This window comes from Platalea leucorodia (assembly GCF_965183815.1).
Source record: "Platalea leucorodia genome assembly, chromosome: 18".
NCBI classification, from domain to species: domain Eukaryota; kingdom Metazoa; phylum Chordata; class Aves; order Pelecaniformes; family Threskiornithidae; genus Platalea; species Platalea leucorodia.
This window is the reverse complement of record NC_138840.1, coordinates 6807883-6830467: the sequence shown is the minus strand read 5'-3', so window position 1 is coordinate 6830467 and position 22585 is coordinate 6807883. Positions and strand designations below refer to the sequence as shown.

Below are 22585 nucleotides of genomic sequence, written 5' to 3'. Positions count from 1 at the left end.
TTTTCAAAGGTACCATAATTTCTGAAATTATCTCCTGTTTTTCAATACTGCAATGGCTCGTCACCAAAACCTGAACAGATGACATTTGCTGGAGCACTGCATGTTCTCACCTGGCGTGGTGGCAGTAGTACTTGGTGACGCAGCAGTGTTGGTCTGGACTGTAGAAACACTGCCATTTGTGGGAACATCACTTGGCACAGAAGTAGCTGTCTGCATCTTCGTTGTGCTTTTCCCTGGCATGGGGCTGACTGTGGGCAACGTATCTGAGGCGTGAGGATGGACCAAAGCATCATCTGGCTGCCCAGGCTTCTCGGTCTTCCCTGCAGCTGTCAGGCCCTGTGCGACAAGACTGGAGAACGTAGCCAACGCTGACGGTTCTGGTGCAGATGTTCCTGTGTGGATCTGTAAAGAAAAAAGTTGTCTTAGTTTGACTTGAACACTGAATGTCAGCTTTGTTTTACTGTGTTTAAGTTGCACTTCACCTCCTCCAGTTAGGGAGGCTGAAAAGTCCCTGGTTTGTTTTTCCCAGAAGCAGGATGTTTTACTGCTTCCTCTTCTCTCTTTCTAATTTCTTCTCCATGTTCTTCCTCCACAGCAGATAGGCCACTTCTAGCTCAGCTGAACACCGGTTAAGACCATAGATTTAACCACAGCATCTTAAGTGCCACGGCTGTTGACGTGGCAAACATGAGAGAAGATCTAGTTTCAAAATTGCAGTGAGCTGAGCTAAAAGAATGGAGATGCAGGATAAGACAGAAGCAAGAAACAGGGACCAGGAACTGGCGTTCATTTGGGGCATTTATTTTGGCCAAGTATTCCTTTTTCGAAAGCTGTGCAGTTGGCAAGCACAAAGCAGGATCGCAATGGCATTTCTATGTAATAATCGAATCGTTGCAGCGAGAGGAAATTTATTTCAGAATCGCTCTTCAAAGCAAGGTGACCTGACACAAACAGTTCCCTGCGTGCACGCCACAGGAGATGCTGCTGGGGCAGGGAGCTGAGCTTGCGGGCAGAAAGTTTGCTCACATCCATACAGGATGAGCCACTTCATTGAAAATAATCAAAGTGGCAGGAACAATTTCCTTTCTTTCATCAGAAAATTCCTTTTACAGTACCTAGCCCCATTCCAGTTCTTAGCCTGCCAGGCAATACTCTTGACAATTCACCTTCCACCATGAAGTACATGTGTGTAGCACATTTTGTTGAGCTAACTCTATTTTGAGAACATCTGCTAAATATTTAAAATGGAGCAATTTACCATCTTTGACATGGGAAGTGTTTTGGAGCTGAATTACCCACCACTACTCCCCACTAGAGGAGCTGATCAAAAGCTCATATTGGAGGAAATATTCTCAAGCTTTTATATTGTGCTGTTGGCATCCAGTCCAGGAAACAGGAACTGGAAAAACACTCTAGACCACGGCGGGCAAAATCCTGGTCAGTACCTGGTCTGGGCTTCAGCAAACACTAAATGCCAGTTGCAAAAATAAAGCCGTGCTGCTCGTACTCAACAGCCAGCCAAGCGTAGCGATGAAGGCACTGAAGGCTTCTCTGCAAGAAGGTTTTCTTGCAGTCTCGGGCAAATCATTTCCTCTCCCCGTATATCAGCTAACTTTCCCTCAGTCACAGAATTTAAAACATCTCAATTTGTTTTATGTTTGATTAATGTCTGAGCTTTATGGACCAAAGAATCAAACACTATCTGTTAGTGTTACGGACATAAGCTGTTCTTCTCTATTTGCTTACTTGTCAATGGGCTTCCTTTGTCTTTAACAAAACTACGGATTCTTTGGAACAAAGATGCAGGCAAAATCTTAGCGTGCTGCTCTTCATCAGCGGCCTCAGGACAGCTGGCTGCCCCAAGCAGTACCATCTTACACCCATCCATAACTCTGGTCAACTCAGGATACCGACTCCCTTTTGCCAAGTAATCAAATAAGATAAAGTTAGAAATACTGGCACAACAAGAGGGGAACAGCCAGGCAAAAACTCAAGACACTTGAGACAGACTCTTTAGGAAAGGCACGGAAGCAGAAAGTCTCCGTGACTTCATACCACTACAGGGAATCACTTTTTGCTTAGCAAGAATCAACCCAGACAGGTCACAAGAACGGCCGTCACCAACAGCACACATGAGACCAGCATCCACCCGCCGGGCACAGCAGCTGAGTCTCCACTTTACTTGGCAATATTTTCAGTGAGCTGGATGCTTCCTTGACTCACTTTTTAATGCCTAAAAAAAACCCCAACTTTACAGTTAAGAGAGATCCTCTTCCTCCCAGAAGTCTTCAGGATGACTTGACAGCCAGATGTCTGCAGAGAGCTTGAATTAGATAAGCTTTGCCTGGGGCAACATAACAGTCAAAAATGCCTCTAATGCTTGCAAGCTGAGACATTTCTTATCTTTACTCCATAACCCAGAATTCTTTAAAGCAAAGAACAGAAGACTTCATTCTTGGGGATAAACGAGGAGGAGACTAGAAGTTTGCCAGCTGTCCTATCTTATTAGCTTAGAAAATAGAGAGAAGTGGCATATTGGCCTGAGCGAACGTAGGAGTGTCAGACACTTTTGATTCCGATCCTTAACTGCCTTTGGCCTGGGACAAGTGACCTGGTCTCCCTGTCTGAGAGTCCTATGCCTGTACGATGGAACTAGAGCAGCTATGTGCACTGAACCGAAGTTACTTGAAAGAAAAATACCTGTGTTCTGGAATTTTCTTTTATTTTTTAATTTAAATGGGCCCTACTTTGCTGAGCCTGATCTGAATTTACAAAATAGGCTCTTTTCAGCTTAGGTTGTATCCTTAGCCGTTTGCACTAGGTGCTGTGTCTGTGAAGACCATTAAGACACAAAAACGTGGCCAACGTCACAAACCATTACAGAATTAGTGCTGGCTGTGAAGAGAGACCTTTCCTCCTTCCTCGTAGGCTAAAAAGCACCCAGCACTAGCAGGATGCACGACAGCAAGAGTCCCATACTAGTAGCCACAATTGCAAGTGCAGGAATCAGCTCTCCGGCTCGGCTCTAACAACTCCACTTTCAAGGCTGCAGCTTTTTCCACGGTCTGCCTGCAGAACTGCTGCAGTGCTGCAGCAGCGCTGCACTTGGATACTTCTCCTGACTGGCTGCTAAATGCATTGTTATATTTTAAAATTGACAAGTACTTCTACAACAAGGCAGGAAAAAAAATCAGTGCCTGAAAAATGTCACTCACACTCATGGAAAAGCACAAATTTCTCTTCCTTATTTAAGGGCTGATGAGCAGGGTGCACTGCGGTTTATCCTGGTCCATTCTCCTTCACCCATCTCTGGCTCTATAGCATGGATGCAGTAAAACCACAAATTAATGCTAGCTGCCCATTAGCAAAGGACATTGCAGATGGCTACGGAGCTATCAGAACTGCAAGGGGAAAATTAAAACTCAGCGAGGCAATGTTTTCCCAAAACAGTCACTTGACTTCTCCCTGAGTCTCTACGAGCAAAGGAAAAGATTTGCCTTGCCACACATTCCATGCTCGTCAACAAAAGGGGAGAATATGCACATTAATGTCTTTCTCCTCTTCTAGACAGGAGTTAAGAGCCACTTTGACCTCGAATGTCCCTTCCCACTTCAGATGGTTGATGCTCCCAGGTATGAACTGCTTTGCATGCAGTAATGACCCAGTATTCTCCCTACCTTCCAGCCCACCTGCCAAACCTTCTTTAAGAATACAGTATTAAATGCACGGCATTCACCTGCTGAAGCCATGTGCTCCATGTACTGGACCAAATCTAGCCCGGGTGAAATTCTACTGATTTCAGCAGGTGCGTAACTTTACTTATTCTGGCCCATAACCAACCCAACTTGGAAAACTCCCTGCTTTAGCATCTCCCTCCTGCAAAGGCTGGCCACATCCCAAGTACACAGCCTTGAATGTTATATCCTTGGCCTAAATTAAACTGCTCTCAGATCAGCAATGCAAGGACAGCTGCAAAGCTTGCCTTATATTTTGCCAGTGAAAGTTGGATGGTTCAATAATCAAGGAATTAGCCCAGGGCTGGGTAGAACCAGCTTCAGCTCAATACTCCCGTTAAGGTGGATTTTTTTAATTCTTTCTCCTCCTCAAAAACTCTATCCTAAACCTCAGAAATGTGACTGCCAGGAATTCCATCACAGCCAATATATTTTAGTAAGAAGTTTTTATTTTGATGAACCTGCATTTTGTCAAGAGATACTGACTTTCTTACTAGCAAAAACCAGTAAGGAGAAGGAAAACCTTTCCCCAGCATCCATCCAACAGTGCACCTTAATGACAATGGAGAGGGCTTCCTAAAGATGGGAAATCCTGGATACTCAGCAATATTCAGAAGCTGATTAATCCATGTAATTTAGTATTTGCAACCAGTTTACTGGACAGGCACTGAACGGTAATAATACAACTCAGAATGCAACACTTCAAACTGAACAAGCAGAGAGATATAACAACTACTACCCAAGAGCAACAGAAGACATTTAAGACTGGCTGCAAAAAAGTCTCCCCAGGCGTTGCATGCGTAACAACTGAGAGAATGGGGTCACTGTGTAAATCTCAGGTATTAGGAGGAAGAAAGAACAGGCAGAGTGGAAATGCTGCAGTACTGCAGGGGAGAGAGAAAGCTGAGATCTTGAGTCAGGCCTAAATGCCGTGGGGTTCTGGAAAATCAAACATTTGTAAAGTTTTAGTGCATGATTTCACACACGGCCCGGGCTGCCCTGGAGCTCTCAGCGGTGTCCCTTGGCTGCTCTCCACATCCTGCTCTGCAGGGTGCTGGCTCAGACCAGTCACAGCCCTACCTGGAACCAAGATTTGAATACAAGAGAGAGAAATAAATTCAGTCAAGTTTCCAGAACAAGAATGTAACGACAGGAAAAGGCATCAGGCTTCAACAGCGCCAAATCCTAGAAACATGGCAAAAGGTATTTAAAGAACAGTTTCACAAAGTAGAATTCTTTCTATTTCGCCATCCCAAGTGCATGGGCTTTTTTGTATGATAAGGCTCAAAAAACTATTTGCAGATTTAAAAACACAAACATCACTTAACAATTGGAAATGTGCCAATTTCTCTTGAAGACCAACATCTAGATTTACTAGATTAACATTGCACATGTTTGGAGCAGAGACTAAACTGGCTTCATTCAACCAATGCCAATGTAAGCTTTTGTGGATTTCAGAAGCTGAAGCAGTCTTAAAAACAGAACAAAAAAGTTGGCATTAAGATGCCAACTCAAGCAAGCAGGCTGACATGAAAGTACACTGGAAACTCTAGGCATGAGTCTACAAAATAACATATTTAACTGCCTCAATTCAGCACTCAAAGGAAAACAGCTTATTTTATTTTGTGGATCTAAAAAGGTATTTACGGGTAACAGTTTTCAGCTCCCAGCCATTTCCCACTGACATCACATCTCACCTTTCCTTCTCATCTGGCAAATATGCCGTGCGATTATACAAAGGATAAGCATTATCATGACCTCCATCTCCCCTCACCTTCCCAAAGACAGTTTATCCCAGCTAAGAAGAGGGGGGAACAAAACAGCCCTAGCCCCCAAAAAAACAAATAAAAACCCAACCCTTGGCCTTGCCTTGTTGACAGGAGGCTGAAAACAGACATCCAGAAAGGTACCCTATCACCTAAGCAGTTTTAAGTCAAAGTCTACATAAAGCAAGATTGAGCAGGAGGGCGACAGCTGTCCAAGAAAGCCCCATTTCACCCCAGCAATCACACTTACCTGTGGCAAGCCAGCACTGTCTGCATCACTCGATCTATTCACATTATTGCTTTTAGGAGGGAACGGGCTTTTGGTTTTCTGCTCTCTTGGATTCTGTTCGTTTGTCAGCGAGTCTTCCTTTTGATTTGGATGGCCTTCAGGAACAGGCTCGTCTGCCACTAAGCGCCTCAGTACTTGATCCTTCAAGCGCTCTGCTTCGCTTCGGCTGCTTCTAGGTTTGCTATCTGATGCTCTGGCTGCAGCCTCGCTGCTGGGGCTCGCTGCTATATCCCTTTTCAGGAGTTCCACCCTGTTACCTGCCAAGCTCCACTTCTGGAATGACCTCCGTAGTCTTTTTTTCCCCTGGACAGGGATGCCCCAGTCCAACCACTTGTGAAACCAGGTCTTCACATCACCCTCCGTTTGAAACTTTAAGTAGTGCTCTGTGCTTTTTGATTTCTTTAAAAACACCAAAACAGAGTCAGAAAAGCCAGTCCTGTTTGCCTGACACATGCCAGGCATAGTGCAGTTCACCTGGATGCACATATTTTCCAAGAACCAAAAGGCATCACAGGTGGGGCTCTGGCAGCAAGCAGTCTGACAGGACCGTACAGTATGAAACCCTTCCAGAAGCTGTAAATGGTGATCTTCCCACGATCTCAAACGGCCACCAAACAGGATCTTCTCCGGCTCGCATTTAGATCTGTTCCAGTTTGCATCTGGGAAATGGGAGGGAAGACAAATAAAGACAATTCTCAGTCCTTTAAAGTAGTAGACAATAGATCCTCATCACTATTGCCAAGATGAATTTAGTGCACAGGAGCAATGTGGGAGCGAGGGTACAGGACAGTAAAATGGGGGCTTCTTGGAATCTATACCTGGCCTCAGCATCCAGTACTTGCACAAGATTTTAAGCAACAATCCACTATCTGCACCTCTTACCAACGGGACCACCACCCTTTTTGATAGCAATGGAGCCAAATCCATCTACAAGAAGAGATGTGAAAACAGAAACATTCCTGTTTCAGAGAAGACTGCAAGGCACAGACTGAACAGTGAGGCTGAGGTTACACAGCAAGTTAAGAGCCAGAAATTGAACCCAGGAATCCCGAGTGCAGTTTCTTACTGTAACCAGTAAACAGCACTGCCTCTCTGCTCATAGTTTGCCTTGAAGGAGAACTCTGGAAACAGTGACGCTGGCTTGGCTCATAGTACAAAGGCACGCTTCCCTCTTCCATGCTGATGTTTGAAGCCTGCCACTTGACTGAAATTGCTCCATTTGAGAAGTCGTTACATCTTCTAGAACAGACATCTGCAAGGCCTATCCCCACCACCCGCTCCACTGTAGTGCTTTCTATAACAGAAATTATCTGTCAAATATGTTTTTTAAAAGTCAAGTTACTTCACATCTCAGTAAAGCAGCAACTGCTTCGCATGTGGATTTTTTTTTTTTTTCTTAGCATGAAAAATTAGAGTGCTTGCAGGGATCAATGGATTAAAGGCTTCCAAAATTCAGAGCTCTGCAGATTAAGGACTCCCTAAAAATAGACTAATGACCTATGGGACTGTTACACTGTGCTGTGTTCAGCATCCAAGGGATAATAGGTCACTGGAAGATTACTTTACAAACTATGTTGCTGGACTCTGAGTAGTCTAGCTGGAGAACATGCTCCAGACCTGGCTCCCTGCCTGTCAAGAATGGAGTTCTTAAACACAACACAAACAGGGAACTTTTTTCTCCATTAAAATAAAGAAGTCTGAATTTAAATTATAATACCCTGATCCCCATTTCTTGACAGCATATAAAGAAAAGTTCAGTAACATATTATTATTCCAGTGACTCTGAATGAATACAGACTTCATGTTGCATTATACCCACGTTCGCTACAGTGGGAACTAAACAAATGAACAGGCATGGATGTAGAGGCTACTGACCCGTCTGTCTCCCCTGAGAAGAATTCTCACCCCACTCCTCCCATCACTTCCAAGTTACAAACACATTAAAGATGGAATATGCTGAGGCACAGGAGCAAGACCACACAGATCTCCATGCCTCATCTGCCAAATAAAAGTAATTTGGTGATGGCACTGCAGTGCGTTTTATGATTCTTGGAAGAAACCATCCAAGGTCCCCGCTGCCCGGCACAACTCCGACAGCCCCGCCGAGCCACGGCAGGCTCACGCAGCAGGAAGCTTGCCAAGTGCCAGCCACGACACAGACAGAAGCGCAGAGGGGGAGGTATTTTTCTGATCAGGTCTGGAGCTCACAAGCTCAACCTCCTGAAGCACCAATCCTGGAAAACTCTCTGCGAGACTAGAACAGTACAGATGGATACAGGCGTCTTCCGCTCTGGCTCTTTTAGGCTACTTGAAGCATTTGACTTCAGGACTTTAAACTCCAGCCACAAGGACACTTACCTCACACTACCGAGATGGCAAGGAACTCTGACCCTCTGAATCACAGCTAATACCCGAAGCTAGTGATATAAAAATGCTGTGACATTCCCCTTCCTCCTGCACTATCCCCCAGGTGTAGGAGGAAGGGGAAAGTCATAGCACTTCTATAACCTTGTACGACCTGGATAACCTTGTATGACCAAAGAAAGCAAGTGAGGAAGACAGAGGACATATTTCATTACAATCCAGTGACCCCAAACACCACGGTAGGCGTAACAGCTTTTGTACTCCTGATCATTAAAGGTATCCACATACAATGACTTTCTCACCCAGAATGGATTAGCCACTTGTTTAAAACGAAGGATGATGGCCACGTTCGTGTACCTTTTGCATGGAATCTCTTACTACACCAAGAACTTCAACCCAAAAAGGGAATTCACACCACCACGAGGAAAAGTTTATTTTTGAGACATCAGAAAGCAGGAAGCAAAAGTGTTATTTATAGCTTATTGCGAAGCCAGCTCAGCAAAGACAGTTTGAAGACAAGGCTCCAGAAAGCTAGTATCAGCTGCAACAGAATGTACTCGCGATGCGCGACCAAGTCATGGGGGACCAGAGCTCCCTGTGCCCGTCTGAACCCACAGCTGTGCAGAAGGTGGGGAAGCTCTTCACTCGAGCAACGTCCAGCCACAACGTGTAAATGTGCACATGTTCAACAGAGAGAGAAGTTGACATCAGCACCTTTAAAATCATCACCATCCTTGTCACACTTCATCAGCGCAGGGCGCTTCCTTCCAGAGCAAGCAGACGGGCAGCCTGTCTGCCCGGGGCAACAACCGACCTCATTACACACCGAAGTGCTCGGACTGACAGTCACCCTGACACGACTGTGCGCACAGGCAGGGACAAGCACCTGGCACGGACCTGGTGGGCCTGGAATTAGGACAGAGTACGGGGTGGGGGGAGCGTATACACACAAAAGGTGCGTGTATGGAGACGCACACACTCCACACTGAAACAAGTAACAAATGGAAGAATAACACTATTGCTGTGAATTTCAAGAGGATCTTTTTCATTCACTTTAGCCTAAAAAAAATTCACTTTCTGTTAAAGGTGAAGCACTGTCCCTAATATATCCTGTGCAAAAGGGAAATGTGCTGCTTCCCACATCCCTAAAATTCCTCCTCCTCCTCGACCAGCGCTCATCCATCTCTCCTCAGATGTCAGCCCTGGCTCATACATACCACTCAAGTTACGGCTTGATACAGAACGCCGTGAAATTCAGCAGCAGCTTTCTAGTAACAGGCTTAGAACTGGGGCACAAACAGAATGGGGCACATTTAAGAGAAAAGTGTTTCCAAGGAAGGTATCCCTTGTGAAAAACCACTACATAGCATAAGTATTATATTTGGTCATCTAAAATGTAAAACCTGAATCCCCATAAGCATCTCCTAGGTATGCCAGAGCCATGACTTAGCCCAGATGACACAACACTACCATGCTGAGAGCATTCTGCTTCTCTTTTAACCCACTGCTAAACCAAGATGCAGAGATTTGAATTATATTTTGGCCAGATTTATTTCCAGACTCTGCTAATGCCCACCTAGGACACGTTTATTTGAAATTAGCCAATATCGTTTCTGTACACGGATAGCTTAAAACTCAGTTAACTCTCAGGAATGATAGAAGTGAACAAGCAACTCACAACATGCCCACCCAGCATTCTAGATGTATATTTTCCACAGAACCATACTGATTTTCATCTAAGCAAGTCCCATGGTCCTTGGTGGGCATCACACATTCAGACAACTCTATTTCAGTGCCCTGGTAGAAAGCAGAGCTCCTCAGTCTACACTTGCATTTCATCTCTGGAAAGGTGAAATATTTTTCTGCCACAAAAATCCACGCGGCCTGTTCACAAAACACTTCCTTCCCGAGAGTCCTGCAGGAACACACTACGGGCCAAACAAATCGCTGTGACGAGAAGCCACATGCTGCTATTCGCAGTCTTGCAAATGAGGACCTCCACAGAACCTGGAGCAGCACCTGCACTAAGCAGACACGGACCTGCACCAAATGAGAGACGGCAGCTGTGAGTACCAGCAGAGTTACTACCTCCTGCTTACTCCTCCTGCAAGAGCAGCCTGTTCAGGCCCTTCCAGTTCCTTGTGCTGGACCGTATGCAACCACACGTGGCAGCTGCGTACAGGAACTTGTAGGCTGGGTCAGGCCAGTAAATCCAGTCACTGAGAGCAGCGATACCAGCAGCTTCAGAGAAAAGCACGAGAAACCCGTCAGCAGGAACATCCCTGAGGATGCGTTCCCTCCTAAGCCCCAGCAGCCTACCCAGCCTAGCACAACACAAATCACAAGACGCCTGCACAGTGGGTGTGCTTAGTCACTTCTTAATATTGTTTTTGTCATTTTTTTTCTTCGCTAGTATATCAGTGCAAAAAACGCTGCTCTTCTCAGGAATTCAGGAGCTCCTGTCCCGGCAACACAGCTTACAGCTTTGCTGAACAGCAGGGGAATAGAACGGACAAGAACAACTTCTATTAATAAGCTCAGGTTCACAGACTTACTCAGGCAGTTAATCCCTCCTGATATCAGATTAATGATTAAAGACTTGACTCTACAGACTTTTTAAATCTGTCACATGTAACCAATTATGTCAACACAGTTCCTCTTACCTAACTCTGCATGATCACTCTAATTTCTAAGCAGCCATAATTCCTTTTCAGTTTAACAAACTCTGCTGCCTAAGTGACAAAAACAAGACCAAAAGAACAAACACTCTACAAAGGAAAAAGTGTCCACATCAGGATAACTATGTCACATATAATTATATTTATTTCTGCACAGGCATCAGCCTTCATGGTTTTAACTCTCCCAAGCAGACCAGCCCTCAAACACTGCAGCGCTGTCCGGAACACCCTCCGAGAGTGACGCAGGATTCACAGCTCTAGCCCTAGACTTCTATGATATTACTAAAGACAGGAAACGCCACGCAGGAAGCCCAGTCGACAAGGAAACACGCGACCCACCTGACACACCATCCAAACACACAGCACTGAGAACCCTTTGCTAGGACCAGGAATACAAATATGTCATTCCAGGTTCTAAATTAGCAGATTAAGGTCATGTAGCTCATTAGCTTAATCAAATCTGTCACTCGGTAAGTGCCTGGGAAGGCCTGGTGAAACAACAGAGACACTGCAGCAGCCTAGAAAACATGCCCACATAACCAAGAAACAAAGCAAAACAACCCCCTTTTCGAATCTTGCTACCATTAAGACACAGCAACCTTCCAGCAAAAAGCAAGCAGCTAGCAGCTGTCACACAGGTTGATGTATACGGAGGTCACCACCGCCTCAAACCTAAAATTCACTGCAACTTCAACAAAGAGAAAAAAAAGGCAGAGAACAAACTTTCTTAACTAGGATTTGGTGAATGCTACATGTACGCGTGGGAAAAATACCACCTCTTGGTGAAGATGTGGCCTCAAAACACTCATAGGAACTTAACACGTCTCTCTGAAAAGTCAGAATTTGAATTTTTTTAAATAAAAAACCCCCCACACAATCCATTATATGAAAACTTCCATACAAGTCACTAACTTGGTTATTTACTTGAGCAGGAGGTTGGTTACTCAAGTTTGAACAGGGAACAAAAAAAAAAACAAACATAACAATTGCCTGTAGGCAAATACAGATTATTGACATACTGCGTTTGGGGAGAGTCTTAAACATTTGAGGGCTAAAAAAATGTTCCTACCTTCCCAACTTGCTTCAAGTATTCCTTCAATGAAATTATTTTCCAGAGTATGAGTTGTTGATTTTGCAGAAAAAAGATTCTCAGCTCAGAGAAAGCTCTCTATGAGACAACAGGCAAGTGCCTGAAAGCCAGTGCTACGTGTGAAGATGCACAACAGTAGCTGTGTGGGACAGACAGACACCCTGGTGCTGACCGCTTGGTTACTCAAAATAGCAGCTGGTTATCAGAGCAACACAGTGTTAGGAGAAGTGACCCCCTCACGCTCCACACCTCTCCTACCCTTCCGACAGCTCATTTAGTAACTATTAAGGGTGGGGTTTTGTTTGTTTTTTAAACCAGATACAAGGTCTAGCAGCAAATAATTTCACCTTCCTCTCAGAATATTTTAAACAAGCAAGGAGGATAAATATCATTAAAAAAATACAGACACAGTCCCAGACAGAACAGAAGAATCACCTGCTGAGGAGCACAAGGCACACAGGCAAGCGCACAGGCAGAACAGCTGCAGACTTCTCAGCTCCCTTGCAGGTTTTCCCAGGCAGTATCGTGACAGAAATCGGGTGCTAATGCTGAACTTGGCTTCCAACCTCTTCTCCATGGCCTTTGTGGGCAGCAGCGGGGTTCTAGAAACATACGAGATATGAAACACAAAACATCCACTGGCAATTGGTACGTTCTTGCACAGATTCAGCTGCCATTATGAGGTGCATGAAACATTTGCGAAAGAAAAAGGAACGTCTTATCTTATCTGCTGTGACTCAGTCCAGCTGCTGCTACATAACTATCAATATACGATATTAAAGTGAAATCCACAGTAGCGAAGTTTGCAGTGTTGAGCTGCAGCGGGCCACCACCCTTGCGATTTCCTCCTCCAGACCCCACCACTTCCAATGGCAAAACACCTAATATCACGGTCTACTGAATTCCAAAGACACATTTGGGAAATTTCAGTTTCAAGTATGTCCCAGGGAACGGACACCCAGCCAACACCGCGAGCATAACACTGGCACGGATAAACCCAGCACATCTGCCTGGTGATGGCACCGCTTGCACGTTGGTGCTGGCTGGTACCAGCCAGAAACAAGACGACAGCAAGGCTGAGAAACACGGAGCTAAGGACCTGTTTTGCCTCATATTTTGGTCTGCGAGGCACAGACCACAAAAGCATTGATGCTCCTTCTCAGCCTTTCTAATGCCAAAGGCTCTTTTACAGCCTCAGATGTTACTGAAATCTAAATTAGCTCTAGGTGATGCGATATGAAAACATTAATTATTTCACAAGCAATAAATATATTGGATATTAGGAAGAATTTCTTCATGGAAAGGGCAGTCAGGCACTGGCACAGGCTGCCCAGGGCAGGGGCTGAGTCCCATCCCTGGAGGTATTTAAAAGCCGGGGAGATGTGGTGCTTAGGGACGTGGGTTAGTGGTGGCCTTGGCAGTGCTGGGTTAACAGTTGGGCTTGGTGATCTTAATGGTCTTTTCCAACCTTAACGATTCTATCATCATAGAATGATTCTAAATATTGTCTATTTTCAAAGAGTAACGCAGCACCATTAGGCACAAGGAGTTAAACCTGCCATTTCTGAAGAACCAAAAGGGAATATTGTTAGAGACCTACCGGAGCACTGCTGAACACTCATCCTTGGTTAGACCCGGAGGGGGTTCCCGTCAGGCGCCCGGCAGCGCGGGCGGGAGCTGCAGGAGCACCCGGCGGGACAGGGGCGGGCGCAGGAGGAAACTTCAGGGGGTGACGGCGGGAGGCGTAAACCCGCTCAGCCAGCGGCTCCTTAGGGGACCCCGCCGCCCCCCGGGTCCCCGCTCCGCCGCCCCCCGCGGACGCAAACACGGCGGCTGTCCGCGCCGGACGAGGTGAGCCGGGGCCGGGGCCGGGGCGCAGGCGCCGACCAGCCGCGCTCCCCCCGGCCCGGCCCGGCTGGCAGGGCACCCCGAGGGCCCCAGCCCCCCCCGGCAAGGGGCCGCCCGCAGTCCGTCAGTGCCCCCGGGGCCGGGCCGGGCGGGAGGAGGGAGCGCACCGGGCCGCCGGCGGGTACGTACCAGGGGCGCATGGCGAGGCGAGCTCGGCGGCTCCTCGGCGGCCTCAGGCGGGCGGCGGGGCCGGGCCGGGCCTCCAGCGCGGCGGGCCGAGGGGCAGCGCGGCCTCCTGCCCCGCGGCCATGGCGGCGGCAGCGGCGGCGGGCGGCCGCTCACCTCTCACCCGGAAGCTGAACCGCCGCCTCCCGGAACCGGGACCGCCTCTGCGGGAGCCGTCCGCTCGGTGCCGGGGCGCCGGGGCCGGCTGTCCGGGCTGGGCGCGGGGCGGGGCGGTGCCGCCCGCCCGCAGCCAGCGGGTGAGGAGGCCGCGCAGCCACAGGTGATTTGCCCATAGGCCGCGGGGAGGCGGTGGCTTCGGGGACTACCCAACAAGGCGGCAGGCGGTTGGCCGGCGGCGCGGAGGCGGCGCGCTGATTGGCTGGGAGGGCGGCACGGGGCCGCGGGCGGAAGGCGGGTGAGGGAACGGGCTGACCGAAGCCGGGTGCCAGCGGCGCCGGTTTTACTCCCCGTCGGTAAACCGACCTGCCTGGCCATGGCCTCGGACGCCGGAGACGGAACCGCGACGCTGAAGAGGTGCCTCGGTGTGCTCAGAGACGCGAGGAACGACAGCGAGCAGTTCGCAGCCCTGCTTCTGGTGAGGAACCGCGGCGGCGTGGGCGCCATCGCCTCGGGAACGGGCACGGGGGGAAGGCGAAAGCCGCCGCTGGAAACGGGAGTGCCCGAGCGGCCTTGCAGCTGTGCTTGCTGGCCTCGGGGGCTTCGGGGCACGGTGCCTCGGTGTGCCCGTCAGCGAAGCGGAGGGAGCCTGGCCTTGGCTGGGGCATGCTGAGGTTGGTCAGCGTCGCCGCACTCAAAGTGCTCTGGTAAAGCTCTGGATTAGCACTTGGACCAAGCGCCCAGCTCAGTGGGCGCTTCTCTGTACTAATGGAAGTTGTTTAGGCTTCTTATTTGCCCGTTCAACCCTGTAAATTTAACAAAGCCTCTTGCTATGCTGCACGCTTACCCCTGGTTTGCCTTACAGGTGACCAAAGCGGTCAGAGCCGGAGAAGTAGACGCCAAGACCCGTCGCCAGATCTTTGATGCAATTGGATTCACCTTTCCAAATCGCCTGCTGACGTCCGGGAAGCCCCCGGCGGGCTGCCCCGAGCACACCTTCCGGGCACTGGGCCTTACTCTGTTGGCATGTTTCTGCACTGATCCAGAGTTAGCTGGTCACTCCCAGATCCTGAACAAAATCCCAACCTTCAATGACATCCTGGTTTCCCCCTGCAATCCAGACACCACGACCATGATTGATGATGCATACCAGTGCCTGAGTGCCATCATCGCCACTACCAGGGGCCCCAGAGAGTTGGTGGCCAAAGGGACAGTGTCTGCCCTGTGCCAGGCCTATGTGAACTGCAGTTATGGCTCTGACCGTGCTTTGACGCTGCTCTTGGGGCTGTTGGCCGTAGCGGAGGCGAGGTGCTGGCAGAGGGACGCTCCACACCTCCTGGCTGTGCTGAGCAAGCTCTCCGATGATTTTCTCAAGACAGAAGACATGACCAAGTTTGAGTTGTGTGAGGTTCTGCCACACTTCATCCCCCTGTCGCCACCCCTCACACAGGACTCGCAGGGCTGCGAGTGCCTTCATAGACTTTACAAAGGGCTGGCTAACATCTTGGGCAGTAAACTCAGCCAGTCGCAGCGCGACCCTGCTCTGAAGCTTGCTGCCTGCCTTGTGCAGGCCTGTGGGTCAGAGTGGATCCCACCAGGGAGTGCTGGAAGTAAGTTCCTGGCCTTGCTAGTGAACTTGGCTTGTGTGGAGGTCCGCCTGACCCTAGAGGAGCCAGATCCCTTGGAGGCAGAGGGGAAGAGAGAAGTGGTAACAGCCTGCTATGTCCTTATTGAGATGGGGATCCAGGAGTGCCTGAGAGAAGAGAAACCGCTGCTAGAAGAGGTACAGAAAATGCAACTCATGAGGATCATGGAGGAGACATTTGGAGCTGTAATATTCTACTTGAGACAGGTAACGTAGAGCTTTCAAGCAAAGAGCATGTTTTTGTGGGTTTCTCTGGGAGGCTTTGATAGCTGTTTGCTGGGACGCTTAATTGGTGCTCAGCAGCTCCTGGCCATAGCTGCATAGAGCAAAATGTGCATCTTGGCCCACTGTGGTTTTCGTACCTCAATAGGAGAGCGACCCTAACACGTCGTTTTTGTCTGCTTTCTTCTTCATGCAGGTTAAACAGGAGGAGCTACAAGATCCTTTCATATTTGCTTCTGTTCGAATCCTTGGAGCCTGGATGGCAGAAGAGACGTCCTGCCTCAAGCAGGAAATCTGTGAGCTCTTGCCTTTCCTTGTTCGTTATGCCAAGAAGCATTTCAAAGAGGGCAGCCCAGCTGCGAGTCTTCCCCAGCCAGAGCTGGTCAGCACCGAGGGCTCTGGCTTACCCCAGGATGCTCTGCGGTGCGTATTTTAAGCACACAGTTGATGCATTTTAGCGCAAACCTGATCAAATCTTTATCTATTTTCCATTCTCCCTGCAGTGCCAATTCCATGGCTCTTTTTTCCGCTCCCCAGCTGGATGTAAATGCAGAGTATAGACCCGTTCTCCCTCATGTTCCCCATTTCTTTCCCCTTCCAGATTTCTGCTACCTGGCTTTTGCCATTTAACAGCAGAGGACAGGCCCCGGGACATCCTCATCTCAGAAGGGGCACCAGCACTGCTGTGTGAGTACTTCCTCCATCAGTGGGAGGTGCTGACCTCCGAGCCCGCGTCCCTGACTCCACCGACAAGCACCGAAATGAGTCTACAGACCGTGTGTGGGATTTTCCTTAACCTGGTCGTGACTGCGCCGGACCTCATCAGGTAACAGAGCCGCGGGAGCTCGCTTTAAGATTGTCAGTGGGAAGAAAGAGGGTGCGTTGTGAAATGAGCTTGCAGGATCTTTTAAGACACTATGCTGAAAAAGGGATGGCCCTTTTTCAACACCAATGACTACTTTTTTGGCGCTGCATTTAACCTTGATGTTTACGGGTGCTTCTGGCTCTGCTCAGGAAATGTGCCTCAGGGTTTGCTTTCTCTCTAGGCGAGACAAAACCTTTTCCTCCTTGATGGACATATTGCTGAAGTCTCTTCCACTTCTGCTGCCCCAGAAGGATCACCTGGTTCTAGCAGCCAACATTGCCACTCTGGGCCTGATGATGGCCAGGATCCTTGCAAGTTCAGCAGGTAAGAAGAGTTCCCGCTGGCACAGTCGCACGTTGCTCTGCATGGGCAGAGACCAAGTCTGGGAGGTTGGGCTGAAGAAAGCAAATACAAGGGAAACGGGTCCAGTTTCTGTCATTGGAAAAGTGACAAAACCAAAACCTGGAGGAGCGAGGAATATGCAGAAAATTCAGTAGGCTGGGCTGGGATTCAGATATTTCTAGGGCAGGAGGATGGTATTCTGCTCTCCCTGAAAGCCCTGCTGCAGACAGACCCACGGAAGGCTGCCTCTAGCTGCGCGAGCTCCGTATCGAGTCATTCATTTCCTTTTTCTTCCAGTTCTTCAGGGGACCCAGTCTGCCAAGGAGTTTTTTGGAGCCGCCATTCGCTTCCTATCACAGGCCCACACCGCCCAAGCAGACCCTGGTAGCGACGGCTTGGCCGTGGCCGTTTCGCCTGCCTACGCGAGTGCCTGGGCTGACGTCCGTGAGCTCTGGTTCCTGGGGATGCAGGCCTTGGCCGGCTGCGTGCCGCTGTTCCCCTGGCTGCCGCAAGCCGTCCTCCAGGCGCGGTGGCTGGAAGGCCTCTCGGAGTTACTGACCCGCGTCGCTCCAGCCTCGGTGGATTTTGAACTCATCGCCGCTTTCCAGGGCGTGTTGGTAGAGCTGGCCAGAGCCAGCAAGCCGTGCAGGGATGTGATCCTGTCACACCACGGCGGGGAGTGGGCCAACCTTTACGGTATGGCAGCTTTGGAACAGTGTCTGTCTGAGCAGTGAAGAGCCAGCAGCACCCCGCTGTGGGAAACGAAGCCAGACACCTGCACAAGATCTGTTCAGCATTTCTCACGCACCCTTTGGTGCCGGATGGGGACAAAAAAAACCATTTAAATGACCAAACTTTATGAAATTGGAGTGATGCAGCAGAGCTCAGCGGCATTTGCACTGTCCGCAACCTGATGTGCAGAACCATTGCTGCCTCAGAACGTTTCAACATCTGCCTGCTTGACCTTCTGTCAGTATTTCTTTTGGGGAAAAAAAAAAAAAAAGTACTATTTTTATTATTAAAGATGTTTTCTGTTGCTTGGTTTTTCAAACTCCTGCAGCGTTGGGATTTATTTCTGCCCAGGACCCCGAGGGGTTGCCTGCTTCTCCCTTTGACATGCTCTCCCAATTTTGTCACAGTAAGCCCTTCAGGATGTCACCTTATTTTCTGTCAGAGGCCTGCACATGTTGGTAAAGTAATGTGGCATTACACGTAGAAGGCTGCAAAAGGCAGGAACATGAAGAGCTTTAAAATTTACCCATAGCAGTGAGAATAATTCTGTAGCTTGGCCCTGACCTGTCCCCTTTCTGGGGCGAAGTTGCAGCAGGGCCCTTTTGCCATGCTGTGGGACAACCCCCCAGCTCATATCCACGACTGGTACCGTCGTCCCAAATTCACACCTCGAAAACCTTCACAGCACCGCTTGCTGTTGCCTGTTTTGCCCTGTAAAACACCTGCGCAAGGCAGGGCTGTGAGGATTTGCGTTTGCTCAGGCTCCCTCTCGCTGCAGGGATGGGATGTACAGGGGGAGCTTTCGGCTCCTGCAAGGCGAGGGGTTCAACCTGCAAAGGCCTCGGCTCTCTTTCGAGCCTTTGGGTACAGATTGTGAAAGCAAAAATACATGAATTACACCTCGGCGACTCCCTGCAGGCTGAGGAGCAGTTGGCTTTACAGAAGAGAAAGGCCACGTGTGCGACGGGGGAGTAAATCCCTTGTACCGCTGGCTTTGCAGCCTGGGCTGCCAACTCTCGGGAACCCTGCGAGCCCGAGCGTAAAAACAACCAAAAAGAGTGGTATTTCGGAGTTTGTCTGATGGAGGATGGCTCTGGCCGGAGCGGAGCTCCCTGCTGGGGCTGCAGCCGGGGCCGGGAAGGGTTTTCCACCAGGTGTCAGTCGAGGAGCTCTTTGGGAGCAGCAGCCTCGCCGGGGACGAGCACTGATCCCGGCTGCCTTCAAACCTGGTGCTGGGAGGGCTGTGGTATCGCCTGATGAAGAGAAAATCAAGCGAGGAGCTGTCTCAAAAGGAGGGCTGAGTCTGGGTGCATTCCTGCTTTATGCATGTTTTTAGCTCGCTGCTTGACAAAAGCAAATGCCTTACACAACCAGAGAGGAGGCGCCTGCTGTTGCTCAGGAAAAGTATCTTTCTGATCTTTCCAGCTCAGCCCTGAAAAGTTAATGCAAGTCGGAACAAAGGTAGATGCTACCGGCAGAAAGCGATGCAAGCCAAACAAGCGAGTGAGCCTCCTGGCCTTGGAAAAGAGCCGAGCTCTGCTAGAGCGTGGGCTGGGAGAGCCTCCCCGTCCTGCCAAGAACACCTCATCCCTGCACCGCGGGGAAACATCAGTGCCTTGGGAGAGTCAGAAACGCGTTTCAGATCGGCAGAAAAAAAAACATTCAAACCCTCAAATGCTTTACCTTCGACTCTTCCCAGTCCCGCACGCTCTTCTGCCTCTGGTCAAAGGGTGTGGGTTGCCCGTTAATGAAAGGCTATCATTAGCACTAATGAGAGATACCCGCCTGTATCAGCAGGAGGGTGCGCTCCTCTCTCCCCCAGCGCCGCGCTGGGCTCGCTGTGGTTAGCAGCGCTGGCTTGGCCGTCGCTCATCCCCGCCGGCGGTGGTAGGAGCTTCCACAACACCTGACTGGAGATCCAGAGATCCAGTCTGGGCCTGCAGGGCCCCGTCCAAGACCAGAGCAGTCCTAGACGTGGAGGCCTTTGGCTGCCGGTCTTTAATTCCCAGGCAGGCTACCTGCTCACGGCACAGCCCCGCTCCCTGGGAGCAAACCAAGAGCAGAGGGAAGTCCTCCAGTTTATTCTTCACCACATCCCAGGGCAGTTTGGCCACCCGCAGGTGCCTGCAGAGGAGCACCTGTCCCTCATTCTCACGCTCTTCCAGGGAAAGTCCCATCAGGTGTGGGAAGGAGCAGCCATGCCTTGCCGGAGCTGGGTCCTCCCAGAGACCCTGATGGCTCCTCATATGCTTATTTCTTTACATAACACGAAACACGCTCCTCTTGGCTGCCCGTGAGCTGACAGAGGACAGGGTGAGACACCAGCCTTGCTCTGGGCTGTTGCTGGGCTGAAAGCCAGAGGAGATGCGATGAGTAGATGCCAGGGCTCCTTGAGCAGTATTACTGCTCTCTTGTCCCAGGACACCACTTTCCAAGCACGTTCTCAGACACAGCACCCCTAAAAGGCTGGTTTCCCTCCCAGGACCCCTGGGCTCCGACAACAGGGAGCACAGCACGTTCAGGAGGGGAGAGCACCGGAGCCGGTGGAGGCCTCCTGCCATGTGGGCGTCTCCGTTGGCTCGGCTTGTGCCGGTCTGCAGGCCCCGGCGTGCCCGGCGCGGCTCAGCCCAGCACGAGGGAGATGGTGCCCCGGCAGCCTGGCCAAGGTTTCAAAGGCTGCAGCGTGACTCCTTGGCCACCCCGAGCTTTGCAAGCCCAACTGCAGGTTCTGCCACCGGCAGCTGGCATCTCTGGTGCCAGAAAGGTGGATGATGGCATCACCTAACGTCCCCTGTCTGCCACAGCGCTTTGAGATCCCAGCACCGAGTGGAATCCCAGAGCAAACTGTGCTTTATCTCCCAGTGCATTTTCAACACCAGGGCGAGCTCTCCAGGAACGAGATGATCATTCACTGTGGCTTGGACAAGATGGATAAGGCCCCAGAGGAGCAGATGCACGTTCTGTTTTGCTTTGACAGCTTAAATGTCATAACGCCATTGCAAACTCGACCACACCATACGTTATCTTACAGTGTTTATTCATATCACCCCAAAAGCACTGGCAATAAAATTAAATATTTCATAAGGTTGTTATTTGGCTGCTGCGCTGCAGGAACCAAGCCTCTTGCCGTGAGACGTAACGGGGGTGGTGAGGGTGGGAGGCCTGAGCAGCGAGGGCGGCTGCCCCGTTCCCGGCCCACCCCTCGACGGGGTCCCTCTGCTTCTCCCCGAAGCCCTGCCTGGCTCACCAGCCCCATAGCCAGAAGCTTCCTTCCCCACCTGGATTCCCAGGGAGGGGATGTGGGAAATGATAGGAGCAGCCCACATTTCTCTGAGGTGTTGATGGGAGCTGGGCTTCTGGGGAAGAACCAGTTCATGTTTGCTGGGACAGAGAGCTGTGCTCACGTACTTTTGTTTCCGTGCCCCTACTGCCCTGCTCGGCAGGTATTTTCGCTGCTGACCCCCAAAAGCAGAGGTCGCTGCCTCAAGCCCCTTGCACGCTCCTGGAAGAGCTGACACACACATTGATCTCCCTGGGAAGGAGCACTGGAACCTTTGTTACTAAACCAGTTTTTCGGAGATTTCTGGCTTGGGGGCAAATGCAACAAGTGGTCCCCGGGGTGCAGACGTGGCCCACACCGACAGCGAACGCTGCCCGTAGCTGGGGGGCGAGGGGGCAGCTCTCATGTTGAGGCCCTCGCCATGATCGTGTCATTCTGTTAGCAAACATGAAGGACGTTTGGCAGAGCAAAACGCAAGCACAGCTGGATGTGCCCGTGGTCCTTAAACTGGGAGGCTAAAGAGCAGGTAGTGGAGAGCTGCCTTTGAGCGCCCTGTGTTTAGATGACCCCCAGCAATTGCTCTGGCCATGCTGAACCAGTAACAGAACCAGGCAGCTGCTGGGACAGCGTGTGTGCAGCATCCAGTGTGACGGTCCTTGGCCCTGCCTGGGACCTGGGGACAGCAGGTTAAAGCAAATAGTTGTTCGTCGTCACCACTGGTGGCTTAACGGCTGCCTCCTGCCCACGGGAGACCCATGGGTTTAGCTTGCCCTCATCACCAGGCGGGTGAAAATGCTTTTAGCGAAGCTGAGCAGAGGGGATGGGGCAGTGAGGGACTCGGGCAGGTCTCAGGCGTCTTGCAAGGACTGTTCGGGTGCTTGCAGGGCTCTGAGCGTGTTGCTGGGCATGACCCGGGGGCTGGGAAGGTGCTGCTTGTGCCCCGATGGAGAGGGTGCCAGGGCGGAGGAGCTGCTGGGGGCTGCACAAAGCCCGGGGGGGAGGAACGGCCGGAGCTCGCCTTTGGCATGGACACACACAGCCCCCAACAGCAGCCACAGCCACTCGCTCTTGTCCGCTGCGAGGTCCCTTGTCCCCTTCCCGGGCACCGCCGGGCTGGGGGGGTGCGAAGCCCCAACCCGACCCCCCAGCAGCCCCACCAGGCCCGGGCTGCCCCGGCCCCCTGCCCCAGCCCACCACATTGCCACGAGCCCAGTTTGCCCAGCGTGTTCGGTGGCAGCGGGGCAGCTTTGCCTTTTGTTTTTCCTTCCCTTTGTCTGTCAGCATTGCAGGTTTCCTCTGCTCTGTCTCATTTTGGGGTGGAAACACGGCTTCCCTCCAAGCTGCCGCCGGGGAGCATCCTCCCGCTCGCCCCGCGGTCCCGCACACAG

The 22585-nt window shown here is 50.6% G+C and overlaps 2 protein-coding genes across 4 annotated transcripts in view; one reads left to right on the top strand and one right to left on the bottom strand.

Moving 5' to 3' along the window:
* Positions 1-14159, bottom strand: part of KIAA0319L (KIAA0319 like) — a 35463-nt gene extending 21304 nt beyond the window's left edge. The window contains exons 1-4 of one of the 3 annotated variants that reach the window (XR_014230110.1): positions 13959-14159; positions 12357-12523; positions 5751-6448; positions 111-402 (exon numbers count right to left, since the gene is read on the bottom strand). Coding sequence is in view for 2 of the 3 variants with exons in the window: in XM_082329582.1 (XP_082185708.1) it covers positions 111-402; positions 5751-6448; positions 12357-12498 (1132 nt within the window). In the remaining variant the exon portion in view is untranslated. Of the gene's footprint in view, positions 1-110; positions 403-5750; positions 6449-12356; positions 12524-13521; positions 13765-13958 lie in introns of those variants that run through there. The other 2 variants (XM_082329582.1, XM_082329583.1) reach the window with 2 other exon arrangements.
* Positions 14160-14379: 220 nt separating this feature from the next.
* Positions 14380-18153, top strand: NCDN (neurochondrin). The gene is made up of 6 exons (XM_082329344.1): positions 14380-14589; positions 14977-15963; positions 16175-16401; positions 16580-16804; positions 17025-17167; positions 17483-18153. The coding sequence occupies exons 1-6, from the start codon at positions 14488-14490 to the stop codon at positions 17917-17919; spliced, it is 2121 nt and encodes a 706-aa protein (XP_082185470.1). The 5' UTR covers positions 14380-14487; the 3' UTR covers positions 17920-18153.
* Positions 18154-22585: the final 4432 nt, after the last annotated feature.